At 37.8% G+C, this 25,205-nt stretch overlaps 1 protein-coding gene across 5 annotated transcripts; it reads right to left on the reverse strand.

The window, feature by feature from the left end:
• LOC103264088 (guanylate-binding protein 7-like) lies at positions 1 to 25,205 on the reverse strand. 5 transcript variants are annotated; one of them, XM_008061734.2, is made up of 12 exons: positions 25,143 to 25,205; positions 24,742 to 24,914; positions 24,060 to 24,254; positions 21,563 to 21,690; positions 10,129 to 10,238; positions 9,732 to 9,928; positions 7,489 to 7,734; positions 6,365 to 6,645; positions 5,021 to 5,233; positions 3,372 to 3,474; positions 2,829 to 3,022; positions 1 to 1,752 (listed from the first exon to the last, which is right to left on the reverse strand). In XM_008061734.2, exons 3-12 carry the CDS (start codon positions 24,226 to 24,228, stop codon positions 1,531 to 1,533), a joined length of 1,863 nt encoding a protein of 620 aa, XP_008059925.1. In that variant the 5' UTR covers positions 24,229 to 24,254; positions 24,742 to 24,914; positions 25,143 to 25,205; the 3' UTR covers positions 1 to 1,530. The 5 variants fall into 5 exon arrangements, with proteins under 5 accessions (XP_008059925.1, XP_008059928.1, XP_008059927.1 ...); XM_008061737.2 differs by lacking the exon at positions 5,021 to 5,233; XM_008061736.2 differs by lacking the exon at positions 24,742 to 24,914 and having other exon boundaries at positions 24,060 to 24,141; positions 25,143 to 25,201.

Below are 25,205 nucleotides of genomic sequence, written 5' to 3' on the forward strand. Positions count from 1 at the left end.
CTCCCAAAGTGCTGGGATTACAGGCTGAGCCACCGAGCTCAGCCGATACACAATTTTTATTAATAAATTCTGGTTTCCAGAAGGTCCCTTCTCATATATTGCCCTCTACTTTACTCCTGATCCCTTTCTATCTCTAAACCTTGAATATTTCAGGTGCACATACACAAGTTGGCAGTTTCTTATTGCTATTGCTGGTCATGTACGTTGGGGAGATTTGGTGGGAAAGCAGGGCTTATCCCTTTCCTTGTCCCCTTTACTAGACCTGCAGTATTCAGGAAAATCCTTTAGTGATATCAACAAGCTTTTGGGGACAGGCTCAGTGGCAAAACTTCTCAATCTGGTGGTTTTGGTAGGAGGAAATATAAGCCAATTTTTGTTGAGCTGACTTATGCTATTTTTAGTCATATTAAACACTATTATCTTGTCATAGAAACTTTCTCATTTTATGCATTTTTAATTTTAGTAATTGTATTTATTTTTAGGTAAATTCATAGAAAATGTAAAAGACATCAAAGAATATACAGGTTACAAATAGTATCCTCTCCTGTCTCACCTCAACTATCGGGCCTATTCCTGATACGATCATGGATATCAGTTTATTTGGTATTTTCTTGATATGGATCATAATATGTTTGTATATTCATTATTTTTAAAATTCAGTGGTAGCAAATAAACAACTTTCCATAACCTTTTTTCACTTAGGATAAATCTTGGAGATTTTCTCACATTAGTACAAACAGAGATTTTCCTTTTGTTTTAGGGACAGTAGTGTGTTCCTTTCTACGTGTGTCCTATATTTTACATTATGTGGACTGACAGAGAGATACATTATTTCCAATCTTTTGGCATTATGATAATTTTTTCACAAATATACTATTACATATATTATTGTCAACTAGGGCAAATAAATCTATAACATGTATTCCTAAACATGAACTTACCAGATCAAAGGTATTTGCACTGAACATGTATATACAATCGCACACTACTACTAGCCAATATGAGAGACTGTCAGTTTCCCCAAACTCTTGTCAGCTCAGTGTCCTGTCAAAACTGTTCCTCTTTGCCCATTTAGAGATGAAAGGAATCTTAGAGCTTTACTGTGCACGTCTTTCATTATCAGTAAAGTTAAACATGCTGATTCGCTCATATTTTTTGTCCATTAAAACTGTGATTGTTTCTCTTCTTTGCATTGATTTATAAAGGCTTATTTTGGCTTAAATACATTTTCTCCTTGTCTGTAACACAAGTTGCAAATGCTTTTCTCATCTTACCGCTTGTCTTTTTGTCTTACTTACATCTTTTCCAGGAAAAATTTCATTATCTCTAGCTTTTTCCCCATGTCTTTAAATTGACCAAAAGTAAGTATGAATTTTTTGGATGTCAGGCTCTAATATTTTTTAGTAGTAACTATTCTCAAGCTTTTCTGGGATGAAACTACTATGATATACTTGGTTCAAAAATAAGCCCTCGTGTATGCTATTAAAGCAAAAGAAGCCTTTTATAGTATATTTAACAGGAACTGTCAGCCTATTTTAAATGTGGTCTGAATAATTTCATCCTTGTATCCCATAGCTTAGCAGCTCCAGGTTGTGCTGCAATTACCATTTTGCCAACTGCACCAACGATCTGTGAAAACACTGAGGATTCTTCCTTTTTGGTGGCTTCTATCTCTTTTTGTAGTTGATTTATCTCTTTATTTAATGCCTCAGATTTCTTTTTAAATCCTTCAGTAAGTAGTTCTTCTTGGACCTATAAAAAGAAGACAGTTCACTTTTGAAAACTCTCAATTGTCAACATTTTGTATTTCACAACTTTAGCAGCCAGGCACATGTGCTTACTTCTCCCAATTTACAGTACTCTTTGTTGAGCTTGTCCACAATGTTTATACTTTGAGATCTGAAAAGTGGGGTTATCCATGATGTATACCTTTTTATGACTCCTTCAGTACTATCCCACTGTGGGTGGGGTGGAGAAGATTGGAGACCAGATCAGACCTGAGAACTATCCCAGTAATGTGATTCAGTCAAAAGAATGTCCTTTGGGAGGGAATATAGGTTTAATTTAATTCTAATTAATTCTCAGTTTTGTTGAGGTAATATGACCATATGTAAAATAATGCAAACTACTAACTCTGCACAACACTGGCTATCAGTCTCCAGGTTCAGACAAAGGATAGATTTTATTCTATTGTATAGGATGAATCAGGAAGGTCTGGAAACAAAGATTACAAGTTTTAGAAGTTTCAGGATCCCATATTATTTATGAAGGTTTACCAGATAATTTCAAGACTGGATGGATCTATTTCAGGTCTCTTTAATGGTTATACCAAAGATCTTTTTTTTTTGAGTTGGAGTCTCATACAGTCACCCAAGCTGGAGTGTAGTGGCATGCTCATGGCCACTGCAGCCTCGACCTGCTGGGCTCAGGCGATCCTTCTGCCTAAGCCTTCCAAGTAGCTGGAACTGCAGGTGCCTGCTACCGCACCCGACTAATGTACCAAGGATCTTAAGAACTAGTGGACTAAGGCCCTGCTGAGCTGGGGTAAAATAAGACCATCATATAATCATACAAACACTAGCCCAGCATCCTGTGGGATGCTATTTTTCACTCTGACACTATTCCTTCTCTTTTAACACCACTGAAACTGCTTGTGCCTTACAGACTTATGTGCTTCAGTGGGATACAGATATTAGATTTGAAGTTTAGTGAATCACATGCCTTTTGGATTTTCCTCTGCGATCATGAACTTCCTTAAACTTTGTATCCTTTTCCTAAGAAGCCAAGGCTTGTCCAATGGGCATGGTGTAGGCCCCATCCAAGCTTACCTTCAGCTTGTGGTTCAGCATCTTCTCCTGCTCCATCAGAAGTAATTGCCTTTCTGCCTCTACTTTCTCTTTCAGTTGGGCTATGTTTTCCTGGAAGCTTCTCTCTTTATCCTCCATCATTTGCTGCTGCGCCTTCTGTTTCTCTCTTAGAAGCTCAGTTTCCTTCTCAGCTGCCTTCTTCTTGGCCCAAACAGCTTTTCCCAAAAGAGTTTTAGAGATGGAGGAAAATGTCAGATCTGAGTTCTACTCTCTTGAGCTCAGAGACCAAACAGACTTTCAAAATGGCAAGGGGGTGGAAATCTCTGAGCTCCCCCAGTAGCCATGCCAGCAACAGGATGTTTCAGAATGTGATGGAAAGGCACTGATTGGCTGGATGTGTGACCCCCCAACTCCCTTTGTTATTTTCAGATTTAGCAGAGCATTTTTTGAAAAAAGAGAGAAAGTTCCTTGTTTCAGGAAGGTCTTCCTGTCAGATCTGGTCAGAGGGCTTTGCAGAACCTACCCACCCCTCTGAGAGCTGAGCCTTGCCTTTGGAATACTCACCTGCTAAGGCTTTTTCCCCGTCAGTGAGGGCTTTGTCTAACTGTAGGATGGATTCCTCTATTGCTGCCTGAGACTGCAGGAAGTATTGGAAGACCTCATTTGCCTAAGGAATCAACAAAGGGCAAAGGTATGTCAGGCAACAAAGTCTCTTCCTGGGGAATTTCCTCAAATCTGACTCTAGAAATGTAGTATCCTGCAGTGGATCACTTTTCTCTATGGCCACAGTATAAATTCCAGGCCTATTGGAAGGACATGGAAACTCCCACCCATAGCTCCTTCTTGGCTCTCCAGTCCCCTTGTCCACTGATGTCCGCCCACAACCCATTGCACGTTACAGTCAGCCAGACTTATATGTAGCTCTATAAACACATATTATTCATTGTTGATGGGCATTTGCGTGTTCTTTCGCCTGAAAGCTCTTCTAGCCTTTCTTAACAAAGCTATTGATACTTCTCTTATACCTCCTGGAACCATCTCTGAGGAACTTTTCCTCAGCAGCTATCTGAGTCCTGAATGGCTGCCCAGTCCTCTAAGCTGTTCTACCAGCTCCACATTTCCTGGCAAGAAGGAGCAAAGAGGGGTCAGACCCCAAAGATCTTGTCTCTTGCTGAGGAAATTATTGTTCAACAAAGACACAAATCTGGCCCTGGAAATTTTACATCTTGCTCAAGATTCTCATTGCTTCCTTTCCTTGTTGGCCACAATACAAGTTTTGAACTCTTTTATGAGCCATTAAAACCTTCCATTAGTCTCCTTTCTAGCTCTTCATGCTCTTCTCACAGTGAAGCCTTCTACTGCCCACCCCAGGGTAAAGATTTATATGTATCTAAAAACACGTGCTCTCTGTTGTTTTTCTGCCAGGGTGTGTGACTACCCTTTCTTAACCAGGATAGCATCTCTACATACTTCAGCTCATACCTACTATGTCCTGTCTAAGAAAACTTTCCTAGGCTGCCTTCCTAGTTTAGAATGGTTGTCAAATATTGTGAGCCACTCCACTGGCTCTCTTTTGCTGGCTGTGTGACTTTTGACAGTTTATTAACTTTATCTGTGCATCACTTTTCTTAAATATATATTGTGGATAACAGAAGTACCTAATTTATCATATTACTCTGAGGTTTAAATTGATAATTAAATAAAAGTACATACTATAGGCTATTTACTATATGCATGATATAGTATCCAATATGGATAATAATCCATTATTATCATTACTATTATTATCATCATAATCCTTATCATTATTTTTACTATATGTTTATATCAGTATGATATCCCTTGTCACAACAAATACAATTGACTATTTGTCTGTATCTCAGGTAATATCATCAACATCTTGAGGAAAAAAATATGTTTCTTTAAACTGTGTATCCATTGTGCTTTGCTCAAAAACAATCACATTGTTTAATAAAGTAAAGAAAAGCTCTTCTTAATTTGGAATTTTGCATTCTACACCCTTTATTTGGGAAGGAATATTTCTGGTCTCTTTAAGACTATCTGGCTAATTGTGGTTGTAAAAAACTAAAAATGTTGAGATATCATTATGATTTTCTTTCTCCCTACATAGGGTTCTGTGGTCTTACATCTTCACAAAGGGACCAAAGCCTCTGACTCTAATTTACTGGCCGCCCCATCTCCTCACTTCTCACCTTAACTCCTTTTCTGGGTACTAGCTTATAGTCTTGTTCAATCTTTTTCTTTGTTTCTAAGTAGAGATTGTACCCTCCAGGAACACAAAAATTTCCTCTTGAAATGCTTTCCATCAGGGGTTCTGAGAGTCGCTCAAGTTCAGCCTGGCAATATTTGACAGATGCCTTTTCATTCTGCAGCAAGAAACCTTCCTTCTTTTTCTCTATTATATTCTGCAGGGAAATGTAGAGAAATTCAATAGGAAGAAGCTGTTAGGATGGTCCAAATGTGATCCTCTCATAAGAATTAATCTGAGGCCTCAGATTGGACTGGGATGTGGCAGTAGACCAGGAATCAGAAGACTGGTTTTAGTCTCCATTATGAGTGATTTTCTGTGTGACTTGTAGAAGGTCCCTTAACTCCCTTGGGACCAGGCACATAAACTGCAAAACTGTGGGGCTGGAAAATAGGGATTTCATGTTTCCTTCATAATAGTATAATGAGCAGTAATCCAACCATTAACAGAGAGTAATAGAGTAATTGAATTGTGGCTGGCAATAGAGGTGTCTTAGAAAACTTGGGTTGCTATATGTATACACAGTATATCAATCACCCAGTAATGACCCAAGTGTACTCTGAACAGAATTTGGAACTCTCTATGAATTCTTCCAATGAGTATTTCAGCGTGTGAAGATATAGGAACAGAAGTTTTTTTCTTGTATTTGCAAATCGCAATCCAAGGGATCAGATTCTGCCAACGGTCTTAATGAGCTGGAGGTTCTCCAGAGGCTGCAGATGAGGACTCAATGAGAGTTCCTCTTGTTTTAGCCTTGGGATACTCTGAGAGCTCACAGCTACCTCATGCCAGATGCTTTAAACTGCTAAATTCATGTTAGTTTTTAAAAATATATTTTCTTTTTTTATTATTATAAAGATGTGGGATACAATTCTGGGTTAGGTATAGAAACATTGATTATGCAGGTACCCTTGTTGAGGAGGTATGCCCCTCCCTCCCCTAGCAGTTTCCCTCAACTGCCAATCCCACCCCCCTCCCCTGACAGTTTCCCATTATTGCCAAACGCTTTCTTATAGTATTATAATTGTTCAAGTTCCACTTATGAGTGAGAACATATGGTACTCTGTTCTTTGTTTCTGATAATCAATTTTTAATGCAGCAGTAGAAAGGTAATAATAAGTTCCTGTTTTTAATAAAAGGGTATACTATTGCCCAATAGAGCCCTGTCACTCATAGGACTTCAGGCTCCTTCTAAAGTAAGGAATTGAACTGTGGGGTCAAAGAAGTAGGCTCTAAGTATCATTTCCAAAGGGCAGGAATCAGGAAGGATATATGCTAAGATAAGTACCATGAACTGCTCCTGAAACTCCCGCTTGTTATCCTTGAAGGAGCGCTCCATGAAGACTGTGATGGCTTTCCTTTCACAGACTGCATGCACACTCAGCAGTTCCTGGAGCGTGTCTGTGGGGAGCTTCAGTCGCTGCGCCATCAGTTGGCTGTAGTGGTCGGCTGCCTTCCGCACAGCTTCTGCGTTCTCAAAAAGGGCCAGAGTTGTCACCGCGTTCTCCAGGCAAGGTACTTCTCCACTGTTGATGGCATTCACGTAGGTCACCACCAGAGTCTCCAGTCCTGAATGACATGTATTTAGGAAAAAAATAGAAAGCTCTCACTCGTCTTACAGGATTTAGAAATTAGCATTTTAAAAATCATCAAAAACCTGTTTAGCAAGTTAACTATCTTTTTCTAATAACTTTATTATTTTTTATAATAAATATCATTCCTCCTTTTATGGGTCTTCAATTCATACACTACCATTTAGATTACTGATCACTACCAATACAGTCAGTGGTTTCCCGGAAAAAGTACTTTCCAATTTAAAACATCAGAAGCAGATTAGACAAAGTAAATTCAGTGAATGAGACCAACTACATATTTTTGGGACTCACCTCTGAATGAAAATGTTAGAGCCCTTGTAAAGAAATCATCAGGAATTTCAAGACAGTGACATAAGCATCTAGTAACCATGAATCCTTCTTAGCACAGGGCACTGTGAGATTGCACATATTACATGCCCATGAAGTCAGCCATGTGCAGAAGATTTTTAAAATTTATTTACTTATTTTTATAAACTCTCAGTGAGTTTGCTGGTATTCATGGCCTGCTGTTAATTTTCTGACTGAAGCAAATTCACAAAATATCTTCTAGACTTTCCTGACAAGCACTTATCCCATAGGATTTCTTACTGTGCAGATATTCTCTCTTTAACTTCTTCTTAAGCTATATTAGGTCTCAGCAAATTCTCATATAGAGAAAATTTAATTAAGAAACATGCTTTTCTATTTGTGAAATAAACATTTGCTTCTCCATGTTTGCATACAGATATAAACAAAATTATCAACCAAATCAGAATGTTATCAAAGCTTTACCACCCAAACTAAGCACAGCGAATGTTTTAGGGCAAAGATGACTCACGGTTCCCAGTGACAATGATTCCTTCTCTCAGGGTCTTGGTCTTTGCGTTGGTGAGGATATAAGAACAGAACTTTTCTAATTGCATCTGGAAATTTCCATCCAGATTGGCTTCTGATATATTCTCTAAATGCTGCAGGGCTTTTAGGTCATTTGTTGGCCGGTCAAAGACAAAGCACTTGCGTTTTGGAAAGAAATGCCTGATACACTCTCTGGGCATGTTGGAGTATTTAATTTTGGGATGCTTGCCTGCATGAGTGGAGAAATAGCAATCATTGAAGGGCCAGCCTTGGGGGGAGGGGGCTGAGTACTTTCACTTTCAGAGATCTTTCCATCATTGTAGTTCCTGTTACTGAGATTTGCTTTTTTTTTTTTTGAGTTGGAGTCTCACTGTGTCGCCCAGACTGGAGTGCAGTGGCCGCTTCCAGTTACAGCAGCCTCAAGCTGATGGGCTCTGGCGATACTTCTGCCTCAGCCTTCCAAGCAGTTGGAACTACAGGCACGCGCTGCCATGCCTGGCTAATTTTTTGATTTATTGTAGACATGAGGTCTCACCAAGTTGCCTAGGCGGGTCTCAAACCTGCAGGCTCAGGCAATCCACTCACCTCAGCCTCCCAAGGCACGGGATTACAGGCTGAGCCACCGAGCCTGGCAAAATTTGCTTTAATCCAACCATGTGTTACTTCATGCAAATAAACCTTGTGCCAATTTACCAAAGACAAGGAAATCCATTTCTGAACAGGGTCAAAAGTCAAGAAAGTGCTTTTTGACGGGGAGGGGGGAAGAGCACCCATCTTAAGTGAAAAAATTTACATTGGGTATTCTTAGCACTTGTATAGAGTCACATGGGTTTCATATTTAATAAATATTAATTGGATGGTTGACTAATAAAAAAAGGGTAAGGGCATTTTTCTAATCTTATTATTCACACGTCATAAATGAAATATAGACCTTAAAATAAAGTAATGCCAGAAAAAAAAGGATAGCATTTTGGTGGGGAAAACATCAGGAAAAGGATTGATGATACCCAGGCTAGTAAGAAAAACCCTTATAAATATGAGCCAAAAATATATACACAAATAAATATACTTAAATTCATCCAGCTGAAATCTCAAAAGAATACGGCTAGGCTGATGGTAATCTGGGAATCTCAGAACTTCCATATATCAGGCTATATCAGACTTGACAGTGACATAGAATGACTCCGTGGCACATATCAGGTGTTCAACAAATGTTTGTCAAAATAATGGATAAATGAATGAATAAATAAAAATGAATATTTCTTATAGGTTCCATCTATTGCCTACCCTGATACATGTAATGTATGTAATACATTTATGATATCAAAATGATCACATATTGCGTAAGGCTGTAGAATGAAGAGGGTATTATGAGGAAGATAAAGTGAAGGATTGACAATCTTACTGGGATGATATGTCAATATTTTTCTAGACTTTTTTTACTGTATAATATCCTTAATCTGAAGGATGTAATTATTAAGCACTAGTGAAATATATTTTAAATGTAAAGTCCTTTAGTTACATTGTGATTTTGTTTAACAATTTCCAACCTGATGACTTATTTTTCTCAACATAGAACAGGAGGAATACTTAGCAGAGAACAAAAAGTATGTTGGCTGTAGGAAGTTATAGCACTGATTGCAGTCTGGATATTGCTTTTCATGGTACTCAATCTAAAATCGTTTGGTACAACATTAGTTCTTAAATTTATTTAGTGAGCTTAAATTCCAATTACTGCACTTAAAATTTTTTAAAAAATTTTTATTTGTTCATTTGAGTTGGGGTCTTACTCCATCACCCAGGCTGAAGTACAGTGTCATGATCACATATCACCACAGCCTCAACCTTCTGGGCTCAGGTGAACCTTCCACCTCAGACTTCAGAGTAGCTAGGACTACAGTTGTGTGCCACCATGCCTGGCTAAATATTCATTTTTTTGTAGAGATGAAGTCTCACTATGTTGACTAGGCTGGCCTCAAACTCCTGGGCTTAAGAGACCATCCCACTTTAGCCTCCCAAAGTGCTGGGATTATAGGGGTGAGCCACAGGGCCTGGCCGAATCACTGCATTTTAAAAGTAATAACCCACAGAAAAAAGTCACCAATCACTGTTAACATGGGCCTCAATTCAGTCTCATAAAAACACTTATGTCAAGTGCTGAATGACAGGGCTCAGGTGATTCTACCCACTAGTGAACCTTTCCCAACCCAGACCATGCTCTGATACCTGGAATCAGTTTCAAGGCATCCTCCAAGTACTCATCTTCCGTGATGTACCGTCCATCTATCACCAGCTCCAGTATGAAATCCCGTACAACCCAAACAAAATCTGGAAAGAAACTTACAAACTGGAAGGAGTCTTCTACTTCATCAGGTGTTGAGGAGGCTTTGGCCCTGATTAGCTCTGTCAGTTCAGTGACAAAGCTGGGAACTTAGCTAAGGAAGGAAAAGTGCCTATACCACAATTTCCAGATCTCACTTAGAATAAAATTGCATAAGCATCCCCTTTTGCCTGCTGGCCCCTCCTTCACCGTGACAACCGAGTCACAGGAAAGATGAAACACTCTCAGCTGTCATAACTGTAAACTCAATAAGACATGGTGGTTCAGTTTCTGGAAGGATACTGCAGCTGTTCCAGGGCCTGGTGGTTGATGGTGTTCATGCTGTTGTAGATAAAGGTACTACTCAGAAGCATGGCCAAGGTAAAGATCCATGAGTCATTCTTATGGTCACTCTAAAAAGCACATTAGAGCAAGGGATTTAGGAAGCTACTCTTTCTTCATTCTGTTGTTCATTTGCTATTTTATCACTTTATATTGCCAAATAGGAGGATAAAGAACACAAGTTGGAAGGCCATCCTAAATTCAACCTCATTTTTGGTATTAACATTGACCCCTCTCAGGACAGGTTTCATTATTTATTAAAAGATACGAATGACCTGTCAATATGTGTAAAAATTTTAATACAGTGCCTGGAATATAGCAGGTAGAGAGAATAAGTGAGCAACTATTCCTTTAGAAAATTTTTATGCGAAGTTGTATATGACATTTCCTGACCTTGTAGGCTTTATGAAGGGACAGATAAATGTGCCAACATATAAATAGAACCAAGGTTATAATCTCTGCCAAGAATGGATGCTAATATGGAAAATGGGTAATTTTGATAAATGAGAACAAATACTTTGTGGCTTCAGAATAAGAAGTGACCATGTCTGACTGAGAGAGGGTCATCGTTTGGAAATTATCAGGATGATTGAGGACAAACATCAGCAAGATAGTGGAATAAAACTTTCCAATGCTTGTCCCTTCACAAGTTTGAAGAATTTTCCATGCACAGAAATATATTCACAAGACCTAAGGCAATCAAGTGAGATATTGCAACACATGAGAGTGGCACCAAAATAAGAAAATTTGTGTTGAAATGGGTAGGAAAGAACATTTCATGTTACCCACTCCAATCCTCCCCCAACCACAGGCAGCGCAGCATGGAGAGATATACCCACTGCCTAGAGGAAGGTGAGGGAAATGAGCATCAGATTTTGTCTTGTACCTCAATACCAGCTCCTGGCCCCAGTAACACCCAGTGCTTGACAATACCTTACAGCCCCAGACTTCAGGTTGGTACCTGTAGACTAAGCCTCCAGGCCCACTAGGAACCAGGCAAGAGTCTGCACACCTAGAGTCCAGGTCTGCTCAGAGGTCTCAGTCTCTTATTTCATGCCAGGATGATCTCAGTGGCTCAAGGCTCCAGACCACACCAAGCACTAGGGTTCCCTTCATGGTCCCAGACTCTAGGCCAGGTTAGCCCCTATGGTCCCAGGTTGTAGGAGACTACCTGCACACTAAGACTGTAAGCCCACCCTGGTGACAGGTGGATCCCATATTCCCAGGCTCCAGGACTGTCCAGTGGATTCAGCTTCTGATCTCCCTCAATACCAGGCTGGCCTCAGCAGCCCCAGGATCTAGGTCAGGCTAGGGACAATTAGTCCCTGTGTTCCCATTTTTAGACTGGCCTCAGCATCCCTAGGTTCCAGGTTTCCCAGTTCTAATGTGGTCCCTTCAGTCACACTCTTTAGCACACCCAAGGTTCAGGCCTGTTCCATAAGACCCATAATCCAGGCATACCCCAGTTTGCCCCAGCATGCCCCAGGCATGCCCCAGTATGCCCCAGTAGACACAAATACTGGATATGTCCCCACAGATTCAGGCTCCAGTACTGCCCTTGTAGACTCAGTGTCCAGGCCAACACCCATGATTTTGGGCTCCAGAACACCTCACACAGAGCTATACTCCATGCTTGCCCATCACCAGGACAGTCCTAGGTTCTAGGCTGGTACTCGTGATCCCACAGTCCAGAGAACCCAGGGTTCATTCCTAAACAAGTAGGTCCCAGTGCCAGGCCAGGCCTGCGGAGCAAGGCTCCAGAACTACCTTTGCAGACCCATAGCCAGGCAGCTTCTATGGATTCAAGCTCCAGAACTGCTCCAGCAACTCAAGTCACCAAGCTAATTCCAGCTGTTGATTGGCCACTGTGGACTCAGGCTCAAGGCCCATCCCAGTGCCAGATCATCTCTTGTGGATCCAGGTTTAAGTCCCAGTCCCATAAATTCAGGCATCAGTCACCCACCTGCTGACTCAGGAACCGAGTAAGCTTATTCAAGGGTTTCAGCTAGCAAGTCTGCCTTTAGACCATGGCAGATGACCTTCCAAGAATCTTTGCACAGGCTGACTAGTGATGGGCTTTCTCAGACAAAGTCAATTTGCAAAGTCTAAGTCCCTACTTATTCAAATTTGCAAAAATCACATAAGACAACAGAAGTATGAAAAACCAAGGAGACATATCACCACCAAAAGAACACAATAATCTCCTAGTAGCTGACATAAAAGAAATGGAGACATACAAACTTCCTGATAAAGAATCCAAAATAATTGTTTTAAAGAAGCTCAGTGAACTTCAAGAAAATACAGAGAAAAAAATTCATTGAAATCAGGGAAGTAACAAATGACCAAAATGAAAAATTTAACAGAGACATTAGAATTATTTTCAAAAATCAAATCAAGATTCTCAAGCTGAAAAACACAATGGATGAAATGAAAAATGCACTAGGGAGCATCAACAACGAAAACAATAAAAAAGAAGAAAGTAAAAGTGAACTTGAAGATAATTTATTTTAAAATATACAGTTAGAGGAGGAAAAGAAAAAACAATAAGAAAGAAACATATACTCTTGGAATTTATGGGACAACATCAAAGAGCAAATAAATATTCAGGTTAGAGGTTTTAAGTAAAGAGAAGAGACAGACAGAGAGGTAGAAAACTTATTTAAATAAATAATAGTGAAAACATTTTCTAATCTGGAAAAAGTCACAAGTATTTAAGTAAAGGAAGGTGAAGGTCAAATATCTCTAATTAAATTCAATCAAAATAAGACTACAACAGCACATATGTTCAAGTGGCCAATAAATAAAAAATATAGACTCCTGAAAGCAGCTAGGGAAAAAATACAAATTGCACAATAGTGAGTTCCAATAAGGCAAACAGCAGGTTTCTCAGCAGAAACATCATAACTAGAAGAGAAAAGGATGATATATGTAAAACACTGAAAAAAAAAATGGCAGCCAAGAATACTGTACCTGGCAAAGCTGTGCTTCAGAAATGAAAGTAATATAAAGAATTTTCCAGATACACAAAAGCTGAGGGATTCATCACCACCAGAACTATCTTATAAGAAAAACTAAGGGAAGTTTTTCAAGCTGAAAGAAAAGGACACAAATCAGTAACACAAAAATATACAAAAGTATAAAACTCACTGGTAAAGTAAGTACATAGTCAAATTCAAAATGCTCTGATACTATAATGTTGATTGATAAATCACTCATAAATTTAGTATAAAGGTTAAAAGATAAAACAAAAGGGATATATAATATAAAAAGGTGAAATCATGACATAAAGAAACATAAAATGTGTGAAGAAAGTAAAAGGATAGAAGCAGGTTTTTTATGTAATGAAAGTTAAGTTGTTAGCATGAAATAGCCTGTTAAGATGTATAATGTAAGCCTGATGGTAATCAAAAAAAAAAAAAAAAAACCTATCAAAGCACACCACTAGAGAAAATCACCTAATTACAAAAGAAGTCAGCAAAAGGGAGAAAAAATGAAAACCATGAGAGTTAAAAAATCCAGAAAAAAGTCAACAAAATACCAGTAATAAGTCCTTAACTATCAATAATTTCATTAATGTAAAAGGATTACATTCTCCAATCAAAAGATATAGGGTGGGTGAGTGAATATAAAAACAAGATCCTGCTATATGCTAACTAGAGGAGATTCATTTTGTCTGTAAGCACACATGTAGATTAAAAGTGAAGGGATGGATAATGATATGCTATGAAAAAGAAAACAAAAGAGAGTTGGGGTAGCTACACTTATATGAGACAAAGTAGATTTTAAGTCAAAGACCAAAAACTGAGAGAAAGAATGCCATTATATAAGGATAAAGAGGCCAATTTATTAAGATGATATAACAATTGCAAATATGTGTTCCCTCAACATTGGAGTATCTAAATATATAAGGCAAAGGTTAATAGATATGATGGAAAAGATAGACTATAATTCAATTATACTAGAGAACTTCAACACCTGATCAGTAATGAACAGATCAGCCACACAGAAAATAAATAAGGAAGCACTGGACTTTAACTATACTCTAGACCAAACTGACCTAATAGACATATGCAGAATATTCCATCCAAGAGCTCCAGAGTACACATTATTCTCAAATGCACATGGAACATTTCCCAGGATAGATCATATGATAAACTATGAAATAAGTTATAACAGATTAAAAGAGATGCAAAACATAATAAATATCTTTTATGATCACAATGGTATGAAACTAAAGATAAATAATAGAAGATAAACTTTAAAAATGTACAAATATGGGGAATTTAAACAACATGCTCCTGAGCAGCCAACTGATATATATGAAGAAATTTTGAAAAATTAAAAATTTATTGAGATTGAAAAAAATTGGAAACACAACATACTAAAACCTATGAGATACAGCCAAAGCAGTTCTAAAAAAGCAGTTTCGGCAATATGTGCCAACACAAAAAAGAGAAATATTTAAAATAAATAATTTATTGTTATAACTATAGTAACTAAAAAAAAGAACAAAATAAGCTCAATATTAGTAAAAAAAGGAAATAATAAAGATCAAAGCAGAAATCAATGAAATAAAGATTAGAAATAACAATAAAAAGATAAGTAAAATGAAGAGTAAGTTTTTTTTAAAAGATAAACAAATTTGGCAAATCTTTAGTTAGACTAACAACTAAAGATTCAAATAAAATAAGAAATGAAAAAGAGGCATTTCAACTGACACCATAGAAACATAAAAAATCATAAAAAACTATTATAAACAATTATTCATCAAAAATTGGATAACTTAATAGAAATAGATAAATTACTTGGCACATACAAACTACTGAGATTGCAATATGAAGAAATAGGAAATCTAAACAGAAAAATAATGATAAAGGAGATTGGGCTGGGCTCGGTGGGTCAGCCTGTAATCCCGCGCTTTGGGAGGCCGAGGTGAGTGAATTGCCTGAGCCCGTGGGTTCGAGACCTGCCCGGGCAACTTGGCGAGACCTCATCTCTACAATAAGTGAAAAAAATTAGCCGGGTGTGGTAGCGTGCGCCTATAGTTCCAGCTGCTTGGAAGACTGAGGTGGAAGAATCGCCAGAGCCCAGCAGGCGAGGTTGCGGGGGCTGGGAGCGGCCACTGCACTCCAGTCTGGGCGAAGATGTGAGACTCCAACTCAAAAAAAAAAAAAAAAAGTAGATTGGATTAGTAATAAAAAACTCCCATCAAGAAAAGTCCAGGAACTCGTGGTTTCTCTGTTGATACCAAATATTTAAAGAAAAAGCCAGCATTACTCTATCGAAACTACATAAGGACACAACAAAAAAAGAGAAAACTATTGGCTACATAGCTGATGAACATAAATGTAATAATCCTCAATAAAACAATAGCAAAATGAATTCACCAGCACATTAAAAAGATTATTCAAAATGATCAAGTTGGATTCATTCAAGGATTAAAGGATATTTCAAAATATGCAAATCAACAAATGTGATACATCACATTAACAGAATGAAGTACAAAAACCATATAAACATTTCAACAAATGCAGAAAAGGATTTGAAAAAAATTCAGCAAACTTTCATGACTAAAACTCTCAATAAATTAGGTAAAAGAAATGTAGCTCAACACAATAAAGACCATATATGACAAACCGACAGCTAACATACACAATGTGGAAAATTAAGAGTGTGCCATCTAAGATCCAAAACATGGCAAAGATGTCCCCTCTCACTACTTTTACTCAACACAGTGCTGGCAGTTTTAATCAGAACGATTAGGCAAGCAAAAGGATTAACAGCATCCAAATTTGGAAAAAAAAAAGTGAAATTGTTTCTGATTGTTGATAGCAATCTTGTACGTACAAAATGCTAGCTGGACACAATGGCTCATACCTATAATCTCAGCACTTTGGGAAACTGAAGTGAGAGGACTGCCTGAGTCCACAAGTTCAAGACCAGCCTGGGCAACTTGGCAAGACCTCATCTTTACAATAAATCAAAAAATTAGCCGGGCATGGTAACTACAATTCTGGCAACTTGGAAGGTTGAGGCAGAAGGATCGCTTGAGCCTAGCAAGTTGTGAGTGGCTGTGAGTATGCCACGGACTCCAGCCTGGGCAACAGAGTGAGACTCTGACTCAAAAAAAAAGAAAAGAAAATGTTAAAGACTCCACTAAAAAATTGTTAAAACTAATAAATGAAATCTGTAAATTTGCAGGAAAATTTACGTGTGAAATCAACATGTAAAAATCAGTAGTGTTTCTGTATGCCAACAACAAACTATCTAAAAAAGATACTAATAAAATAATCCCATTTAAAATAGCTGCAAAAATCCCTTATAGATAAATTTAACCACAGAGATGAAAGACTTTTACACCAAAACTATAAATTGAAGAAGATGCAAATAAATGAAAAGATATCCCATATTCATGGATTGTAAGAATTGATTAATTCTTGCTAAAATGCTCATTCTAAAAAAAGTGATCTACAGATTTAATGCAATCTCATCAAAATTCCAATAACATTCTCCACAGGAATAGAAAAAATTCTAAAATTTGTTTGAAACCACAAAAGACCCCAAATAGACAAGGCAACCTTGAGCAAAATGAACAAGGCTAAAAGCATTATACTACCAGATTTTAAAATATACTACAAAGCTATAGTAAACAAAAAAGTATTGTACTGGCATAAAAACAGACACATGAATATATGGAACAGAATAGAAAGCCTGGAAATAAACCCTCATGTTTATGGTCAATTGGTTTTTTACAAAGGTTTTACCACATACAATAGGGAAAAGACTGTTTCTCAATAAAACGGTGTTGGGAAAACTGTATATCCACATGCCGAAGAATGGAGTGGACCTTTATCTTAACTCTTACAGAAGAATCAACTCAAAATGGATTACAAACTTAAACAAAAGATCTGGAACTAAGATTACTTAGAAGAAAACACAGGGAAAATTCTCCGTGAGATTGAACTGGGTTGCGATTTTTTGACTATAACCCCAAAAACACAGGCAATAAAAGCAAATATAGACAAATGAAATTACCTCAAACTAAAAATGCTCTTCATAGCAAAGGAGACAATCAAGAGAGTAAAGAGACAACCTATGGAATGGGAGAAAATATTTGCAAAGTATACATCTGAGAAAGGAGTAATGTCCAAAATATATAAATAATGCAAACAACTCAATAACAAGAAAACAAATAATCTGGTTAAAAATGTCCAAAAGATATGAATAAATTTTTCAAGAGAAGACATAAGTGGCCAAAAGTTACATGAAAAAATGTCCACGAACACTAATCATCAATGTAATACCAATCAAAACACAATGTGATATTGTCTCACATCTGTTAGAATGAGTATTATTCAAAAGACAAAACATAACAAGTGTTGGCAAGAATACAGAGAAAAAGGGAAACCTTGTATACTGTTGGTAGAAATGTAAATTAGTACAGCCATTATGAAAGATACTATGGAAATTCCTCAAAAAATTGAAAACAGAACTGCCATATGATTCAGCAGTATCACTGCTGAGTAGATATTCAAAAGAAATTAAATCAGTTTGTTGAAGAGACAACTGCACTTCCATGTTTATTGCAGCATTATTCACAATAACTGAGATGTGGAATCAATCAAAGTGCCTACCAATGAATAGATAAATAAAATGTGGTATATATACCAATGGAGTACAATTCATCCATAAATAAGAATAAAATTCTGTCATTTGTGACTGTATAGATGCCTCTAGAGGACATTAGTTCAAGTGAAATAAGCCAGGCACAGAAAGAGAAGTACTGCATAATCTCATTCATATGTGGAATCTAAAAATAGTTGATCCCATAGAAGTATCCAGTAGAATGGTGGTTATGAGAGGCTGGAGCAATAGAGAGGAGAGGGTAGTGTTGGTGAGATGTTGGTCAAAAGATAGATATAAAAATGCAGTTAGATGGAAGGATAATTTCAAGACACCTAATGTGCAGCGTAGTGACTATAGTTAATTATGACATATTGCATTCTTGAAAAATGCTGAGAGTAGATCTTGAAGTGTTTTCACCACAAAAATAACTGTGTGAGGTAATGCATATGTTAGTTAGCTAGACTTTTACCACCCTAGAAGGTACATACACTTCAAAACATCATGTTGTACATAATAAGTACATACGGTTTTATCCATCAGTTAATCATAAATTTGGAAAAGATGAAAACCAAAATGGAAAACAGAAAATACCCAAAGTAAAGGAAATTCAGCAAAAGCAGTTCTAAAAAATAAGCTCTGGCAATAAATGCCTAAAGAATAAGAAAAGAAGAAAGATCTGAAGTAAACTACCAAATGTAACGCAAGGAACTAGAAAAAATAAGAACTTAAGAACTAAGCCCAAAGTTAGTAGAAGTAAAACAAAATAATGATCAGAGAATGAGCAAAATAGAGATTAAAAAATTTTAAAAATCAACTAAACTAAGAGTTGTTTTTTAGAAAAGTTAAAATTGACTAACACCTAGCTAGATTAATAAAAAAAGAATTAACTAAATATAATCAGAAATAAAAGAGCCATTACAACTGGTAACAAAACCACCAAGGATCATAAAAGACTACTATAAACAACTATACACCAACAAATTGGATTGTCTAAAAGAAATGGATTAGTTTCTGGGAACATATAACCTACTAACAATGAATCATGAAGAAGTCAGAAATATGTACAGACCAAGAATCCTGATGTGGAGATTGGATAATAATTGTCTTCCATCAAAGAAAAGTCCGGAAAAAAATGCTTCATGGCTAAATTCTACCAAACCTTTAAGAACTAATATCAATTTTTCTCAAACTCTTCCAGTAAAATGAAGAACAAGGAAAATTTCCAAACTCATTTTATGAGGTCAAAATTAACCTGATACCAAAGTCAGACAGACACTTCAATAAAATGACAGGTCAATATCACTGATGAACACAGATGCAAAAATTCTCAACAAAATAGTAGCAATCTGTATTCAAAAGTTCATTAGAAGGATTAAACCATGATCAAGTGAAATTTATCCCTGGATGCAAGGATATTTCAACACATGAGAATCAATAAATGTGATTCACCATATTAAAAGAATGAAGGACAAAAACCATAGGATCATCTCAATAGATGAAGGAAAAGTATTTGACAAAATTCAACATCCTTCCATGATAAAAATTCTCAACAAATTAGCTACAGAAAGAATGTGACACACAGTAAAAGCCATATATGACAAGCCCACAGCAAAAATCATACTAAATGGTGAAAAGTTTAAGTCTTTTGTTTTCTCAGGTCAGGAACAAGAAAAGGATGACAATTCTATGTTCAACATAGTACTGAAGGTTCTAAGCAGACAGTTAGGGAAGAAAAAGGATTAAAATGTATCCAGCTGGAAAATAAGAAACAAAACTTTCTCTTTTTGCTGATAACACGATCTTATATGCAGAAAATCCTAAAGATGCCACCAAAAACACTGCTATAACCAATAAAGAAATTTAGTGAAATTTCAGGATACAAAATCAGCTTACAAAAATCAGTTAATTTCTATACTCTAAAATGAACTGTTTTAACAAGAAATTAAGAAACCATTTCATTTATAAGAGCATCAAAAAAAGCAAAATACTTAGAAATAAACTTACTAAATAAGTGAAAGATTTCTACACATAAAAATGGTAAAATTTTGATGAAAGAAATTGATGATGACACAAGTAAGTGTAACAATATCTCGTTTATGAATTGAATAACTAATATTTTAAAAATGCCCATACTACACAAAGCTATCTATAAATTCAATGGATTCTCTATCAAAATACCAATGACATTCTTCATAGGAGCAAAATATCCTAAAACTCATATGGAACTACAAAAGACCCCAAATACCAAAGCAGTCTTGAGCAAAATGAACAAAGCTGGAGGCATCACACTACTGGATTTCAAAATATATTACAAATTATAGTAAACAAAACAGCATGGTATTGGCATAAAAACAGACACATGGGTCCATGGAACAGAATAGAAAGCCCAGAAATAGACCCACACATTTATTATTAATTGATTTTAGACAAAGGTCCCACCAACACACATAGGGAAAGGATTGTTTCTCAATAAGGGGTGGTGAGAAAAATTGTATGTCCATATGCCGAAGAATGGAGATAAACCCTATCTTAACTCATATTAGAATCAACTCAAGATAGATTAAAAACTTAAGTGCAAGACATAAAGCTGTAAAACTATTAGAGAAAAAGGAAAATATCTATGATAACGCTCTGGGCTATGATTTCTTGACTATGACCCTAAAACACAGGCAATAAAAGCAAAAATAGACAAATGAAATTACATCAAACTAAAAATATTCTTCACAGCAAAGGACACCATCAACAGGGTAAAGAGCCAACCTATGGAATGGGGAACATATTTGCAAACTATACCTCTAGACGGGGTTAACATCCAAAATGTATAAGAAACTTACATTACTTAACAGTAAGAAAACAAACGCACTGATTAAAAAATGGGCATAGGATCTGAATGGACATTTCTCAAAAGAAGACATACAAATGGCCAGTGGGTATATGAAAACATTTTCATTGCTAATCTTTAAAGGATTGCAAGTCAAAGCTGCAGTGAGGTATCAACTTATACCTGTTGGGATGGCTAGCATCAATAAGGCAAGAGACAACAAGTGTTGGCAAAGGTGTGCATTGTTGGTGGGAATGTAAATTAATACAGCCTTTATGGAAAACAGAATAGAGGTTCCTCAAAAAGCTAAATATAGAATACTATAAGAAAAGGATCGACAGTGGTGGGAATCTATGCAAGGGACAGGGAGGGCAAGGGTGGTGGGATGACCGGTAGTCAATATCTGTCTGGAGATGGGGAGACACCCCTTATCAACAAGGGTGCCTGAACGATGCATATTTGTATACCTAATCCTTAACTGTACCCCACAATTTTAAAATAAAAAATGTGTTTAAAAAAAAAAAATTATCATATGATCCAGCAATCCCACTTCTGAATATATAGCAAAAGAATTGAAATCAATATATCTTCACTCCCATGATCACTGTAGCATTATTCACAATAATTTGATAAGGGTCAGCCTTAATATTTACCAATAGATGAATGAATAAAGAAAATATAGTATGTACACACAATAAAATATTATTCATCATTACAAAAAGAATGAAATCCTGTCATTTGTGACAATATGAATGCACCTGAAGTATGTATCAAAATATTTTAGCTAACTGAAGACCTAAGTTCCAGGCAATAGAATGCAGCCTCGTTATACATAATTGGATTTACAGCTTACAGTGATAGGCAACAGAATTTGAAGTGAAGTGGGAAATTAAATGGCAAATAGAGACTAAAGAGCCAAGAAGATTTCTCCATGTTTTGCTGTCTTACCTTTTCCACATAGCCCAGGCCCTCTGTGTCTAGAAGGACTAGGGTGTGGTTCAGCTTGTGGGGGTGAGGCATACACCACATCCAGATGCCCTTGGTTTCAGACCTTAATGTGGAGCCCAGAGGGAAGCCTACAAGGGAAGGAGAGACAGTAACACAGATGTGTGGGGATCCTTAGAAATTAATAGACCGAGGTTCACTCCCCAGTGGTGCTGAGACAGAAAGGAAGAAAGATATTTGGGAAAAAAAAAAAAAATGGCTGCATGGTCTGCAAGATGGAAGAGACCACGGGTATAGTCACCTAAAAAATCAATTCTGAAAGAACTAGAAATTGACTTTCCATATGACCCAGCGATTCCCCTATTGGGAATATACCCAGGGGAGCTACAATCATTCTACAAAAAAGATACCTGCACATGTATGTTTGTTGCAGCTCTATTCACAATAGCAAAACATGAAACCAACCATGTTGCCCATCGAAGCTGGACTGGATAAAGAAAGTGTGGTGCATATACACAATGGAATATTATGCAGCTATAAAGAAGCACAAATATATGGACTTCACAGCAACTTGGATGGATTTGGAGTCGATCATACTCAATGATCTATCACAGAAACAAATAGAGTACCATATGTTCTCACTCATAAGCAGACCTTGAGCAATTATAATACTATAAGAAAGTATTTGGCAGTAATGGAAAACTGTCGGAGGAGGTGGGATTGGCAGTTGAGGGAAACTGCTAGGGGAGGGAGGGGCATACCTCCTCAACAAGGGTACCTGCATAATCAATGTGTGTATACCTAACCCTGAATTGTATGCCTTCTCTTTATAATTAAAAAAAATAAAAAAGAAGTAATTGAGACAACACAGCTGAAGGAAAAAAAAAGATTTGAACAGCCATTTAACAAAATAGGAAACATAAATGGTGAGTAATACGTGAAAAGTTGATTAACTTTATTTATATTGAGGCACAAGGCAAACAACTGAACTGTCACCACAAGAAAAGTTACAGGTGTGAGCCACAGCACCAAGGGCCTGGGAATTTTTAATTACTGCAAAAAGCATAGAAATTATACGTAGAGGGAAAAGATCACTTGATATTATCTGAAAATCCTGAAGACAAACATACTCTATGACCTAGCAATTCCACTTCAGGGTATGTTATACAGGGGAGGTTTGTATACGTGTACATTAGGATAAAACTACAAGAATATGTATAACACTCTTGTTCATAAAAGGTAAAAAGTGAGCCGGGCACAGTGGCTCAAGCTTGTAATCCCAGCACTTTTGGAGGCAGAGGCGAGAGGATTGCCTGAGCTCAGGGGTTCAAGACCAGCCTGAGCAACATGGCAAGACCTCCTCTCTAAAATAAATCGAGATCAAAAAAATTTTAGCCGGGCATGGTGGCACACGTCTGTGGTTCCAGCTACTTAGGAGGCCAAGGCAGAAGGATCGCCTGAGCCCAGCAGTTCGTGGCTGCAGTGGCCACTGCACTTCAGGCTGGGCAAGAGTAAGACTCCAATTCAAAAAAAGAAGGTAAAAAGTAGAAATAATATAAATGTTCTCCAATAATACATGGATAAATAAATTATGGTATCTTCATATAATGACATACTATAATGCAGTGAAATAAAGAAATTATTATAACCACACACTAAAAACTGGATGAATCTTACAAACATCTTATTGAGCAAACAGAAGCAAGACACCAAAAAATACATATAATTTAATTGTATTTATGTGAAAATTTGAAGCAGGCCGAGCAAAACTACTTATTACAAATGCTTTCATCATTTGTAAAATCATTTTTAAAAAACAAGGAGGGAAGTTTCATGAAAGTCAAAATATTGGCGAGCACTAGTGATTTGGGTTTTTGGTAGTCATTAAAGTCTTATTTTTTGACCTGGTCCATTATTACACAGGTGCTCACTTTACAATATATTTATTCTATTGTACACCGTGTTTCATTCACTCTTCTATATGTTTTATAGTTCATACACTGGAAAGCTAAAAAAATAGAAGGGGGTATACTTTACAAAATTTTTCAATTAAATGGGACAAAAAATCAGACAGTAGCTCCATTGAGATATGGGATAAATGGGGAACTTTCCTTTTCCCCTGTCCTTCCTTTTGTCTAATTTTGAAAACAGAACATATTAAACTACAATGGAAGCTTCTTTGAATGACACTAGTTTTGGCAAAAGTGATGCAGGAGAAAGAACAATGGCAAAAACTGAGAGCTTGTGAGTAGAGGGGACCTAAAAGAATAGTCGGTTGGATGTTTTGATACGGTGTGGAAAACAGCTTCTTATCACTGGAGAAAAGAGGGAGATTTTATGAACAGATGGAGTTGAGGTTGTAACTTTGATAATAAATATTAGAAGTTTTCCTCCTTGGTAGGAGTTGAACTCTTTCTTAAGACGACCCTAGAAGAGGTGTGGTCAGCTCGTACTATCACTGGTTCCCAGCAAACGATCCGTGCTCCAAGATAACACTCACCATGGTTCTTTCCTGCCAGACGATTCATCAAGTAGGACTTTCCTGTCCGGTACTGCCCTGCGATGGCCACCACCACTACAGGCTGAGAAATTGTGTCAAGAATCTTTAATGCTTTTGGATTCACCACCAGCTGCTCTTCTTCGTTTTCCACCAGACAAATGGGGAACATTGTGGTGGGCTGAGTCCAGTGGTAACCTGAAAACTCAGAAGAACAATTCAGCAGAATACCAGACCTCTAAGTCATCTCTAGTAGTTTCTCACATCAACTCCTGGCTTGTGGAACGTCTATATACACGTCTTACTTTTTGCACATTTCCAAGGGACAGGTGTGGGGCCTTGCATTGCCAGGTCGCAAACCCTTTCCTCCAACACGGCCATAATCCCCGGAAACATTGACGAGGACACTCAAGTATTCCTGGTCTCTCACGATGCATTTTTTTTTCCCCTAAGAATAATATTCTATCTAACGAATCCCTCTCAATGACAAGTCCTGGTAGAGATGCCTTATGGATATTATCTTATTGATCCTGAACAAGTTAAAGAATTGCATCTTCTCTTACTAGATGAAGTCATGACAATACAGCTCTACACGGAGAGATTACAGTCACAGAGGTTTTTATAGTCGGTGACAGAAGTTCAACTGTTGAATGTCATCGCTGTACTACGCAGTTTGAAAACTCACCTCTTCTCCAGGGCCCAGGAGAGGGCAGACAATGTCTGAGAAATGTCTGAGAAGGGGGGCGGGAGGCTGGGGGGGACAAGACCCCACCCAGCCAAGGCCTTTAACCCCTGCTTTCCCGCAGACGCGTGTAGGATGCGCTCCTCCGCGGCCCGGGCAGGAATCTCTGCTACAACCTTGGGGAGGAGAACCAGTTGCGCGCGCTGTCGCCTCCTAGCCGCCGCGGGGCCGCGGAGATGCTGAGCCTCTGGCGCGCCGCCTCCGGCCTCCCGCTGGGTCCACCCGCTCGGTCCTCCCGCGCGGCCTTGGCCCCCCGGCCAGTGTGGCGTCTACCCTTGGGGATGTGGGTTGTTGGTTCGTCGACCCAAACGCGCACGAAAAGCAAAGCGTAGGCGCGAACTCACCTGCCGGGGCGCTGCAGCCAGGGGACCCGGTCTCGGCTGCCTTCGCGCACCCCCTGCGCTCTG

This window comes from Carlito syrichta, unplaced genomic scaffold (assembly GCF_000164805.1).
Source record: "Carlito syrichta isolate Samal-C Ts95f unplaced genomic scaffold, Tarsius_syrichta-2.0.1 Scaffold305565, whole genome shotgun sequence".
Classification (NCBI taxonomy): Eukaryota; Metazoa; Chordata; class Mammalia; order Primates; family Tarsiidae; genus Carlito; species Carlito syrichta.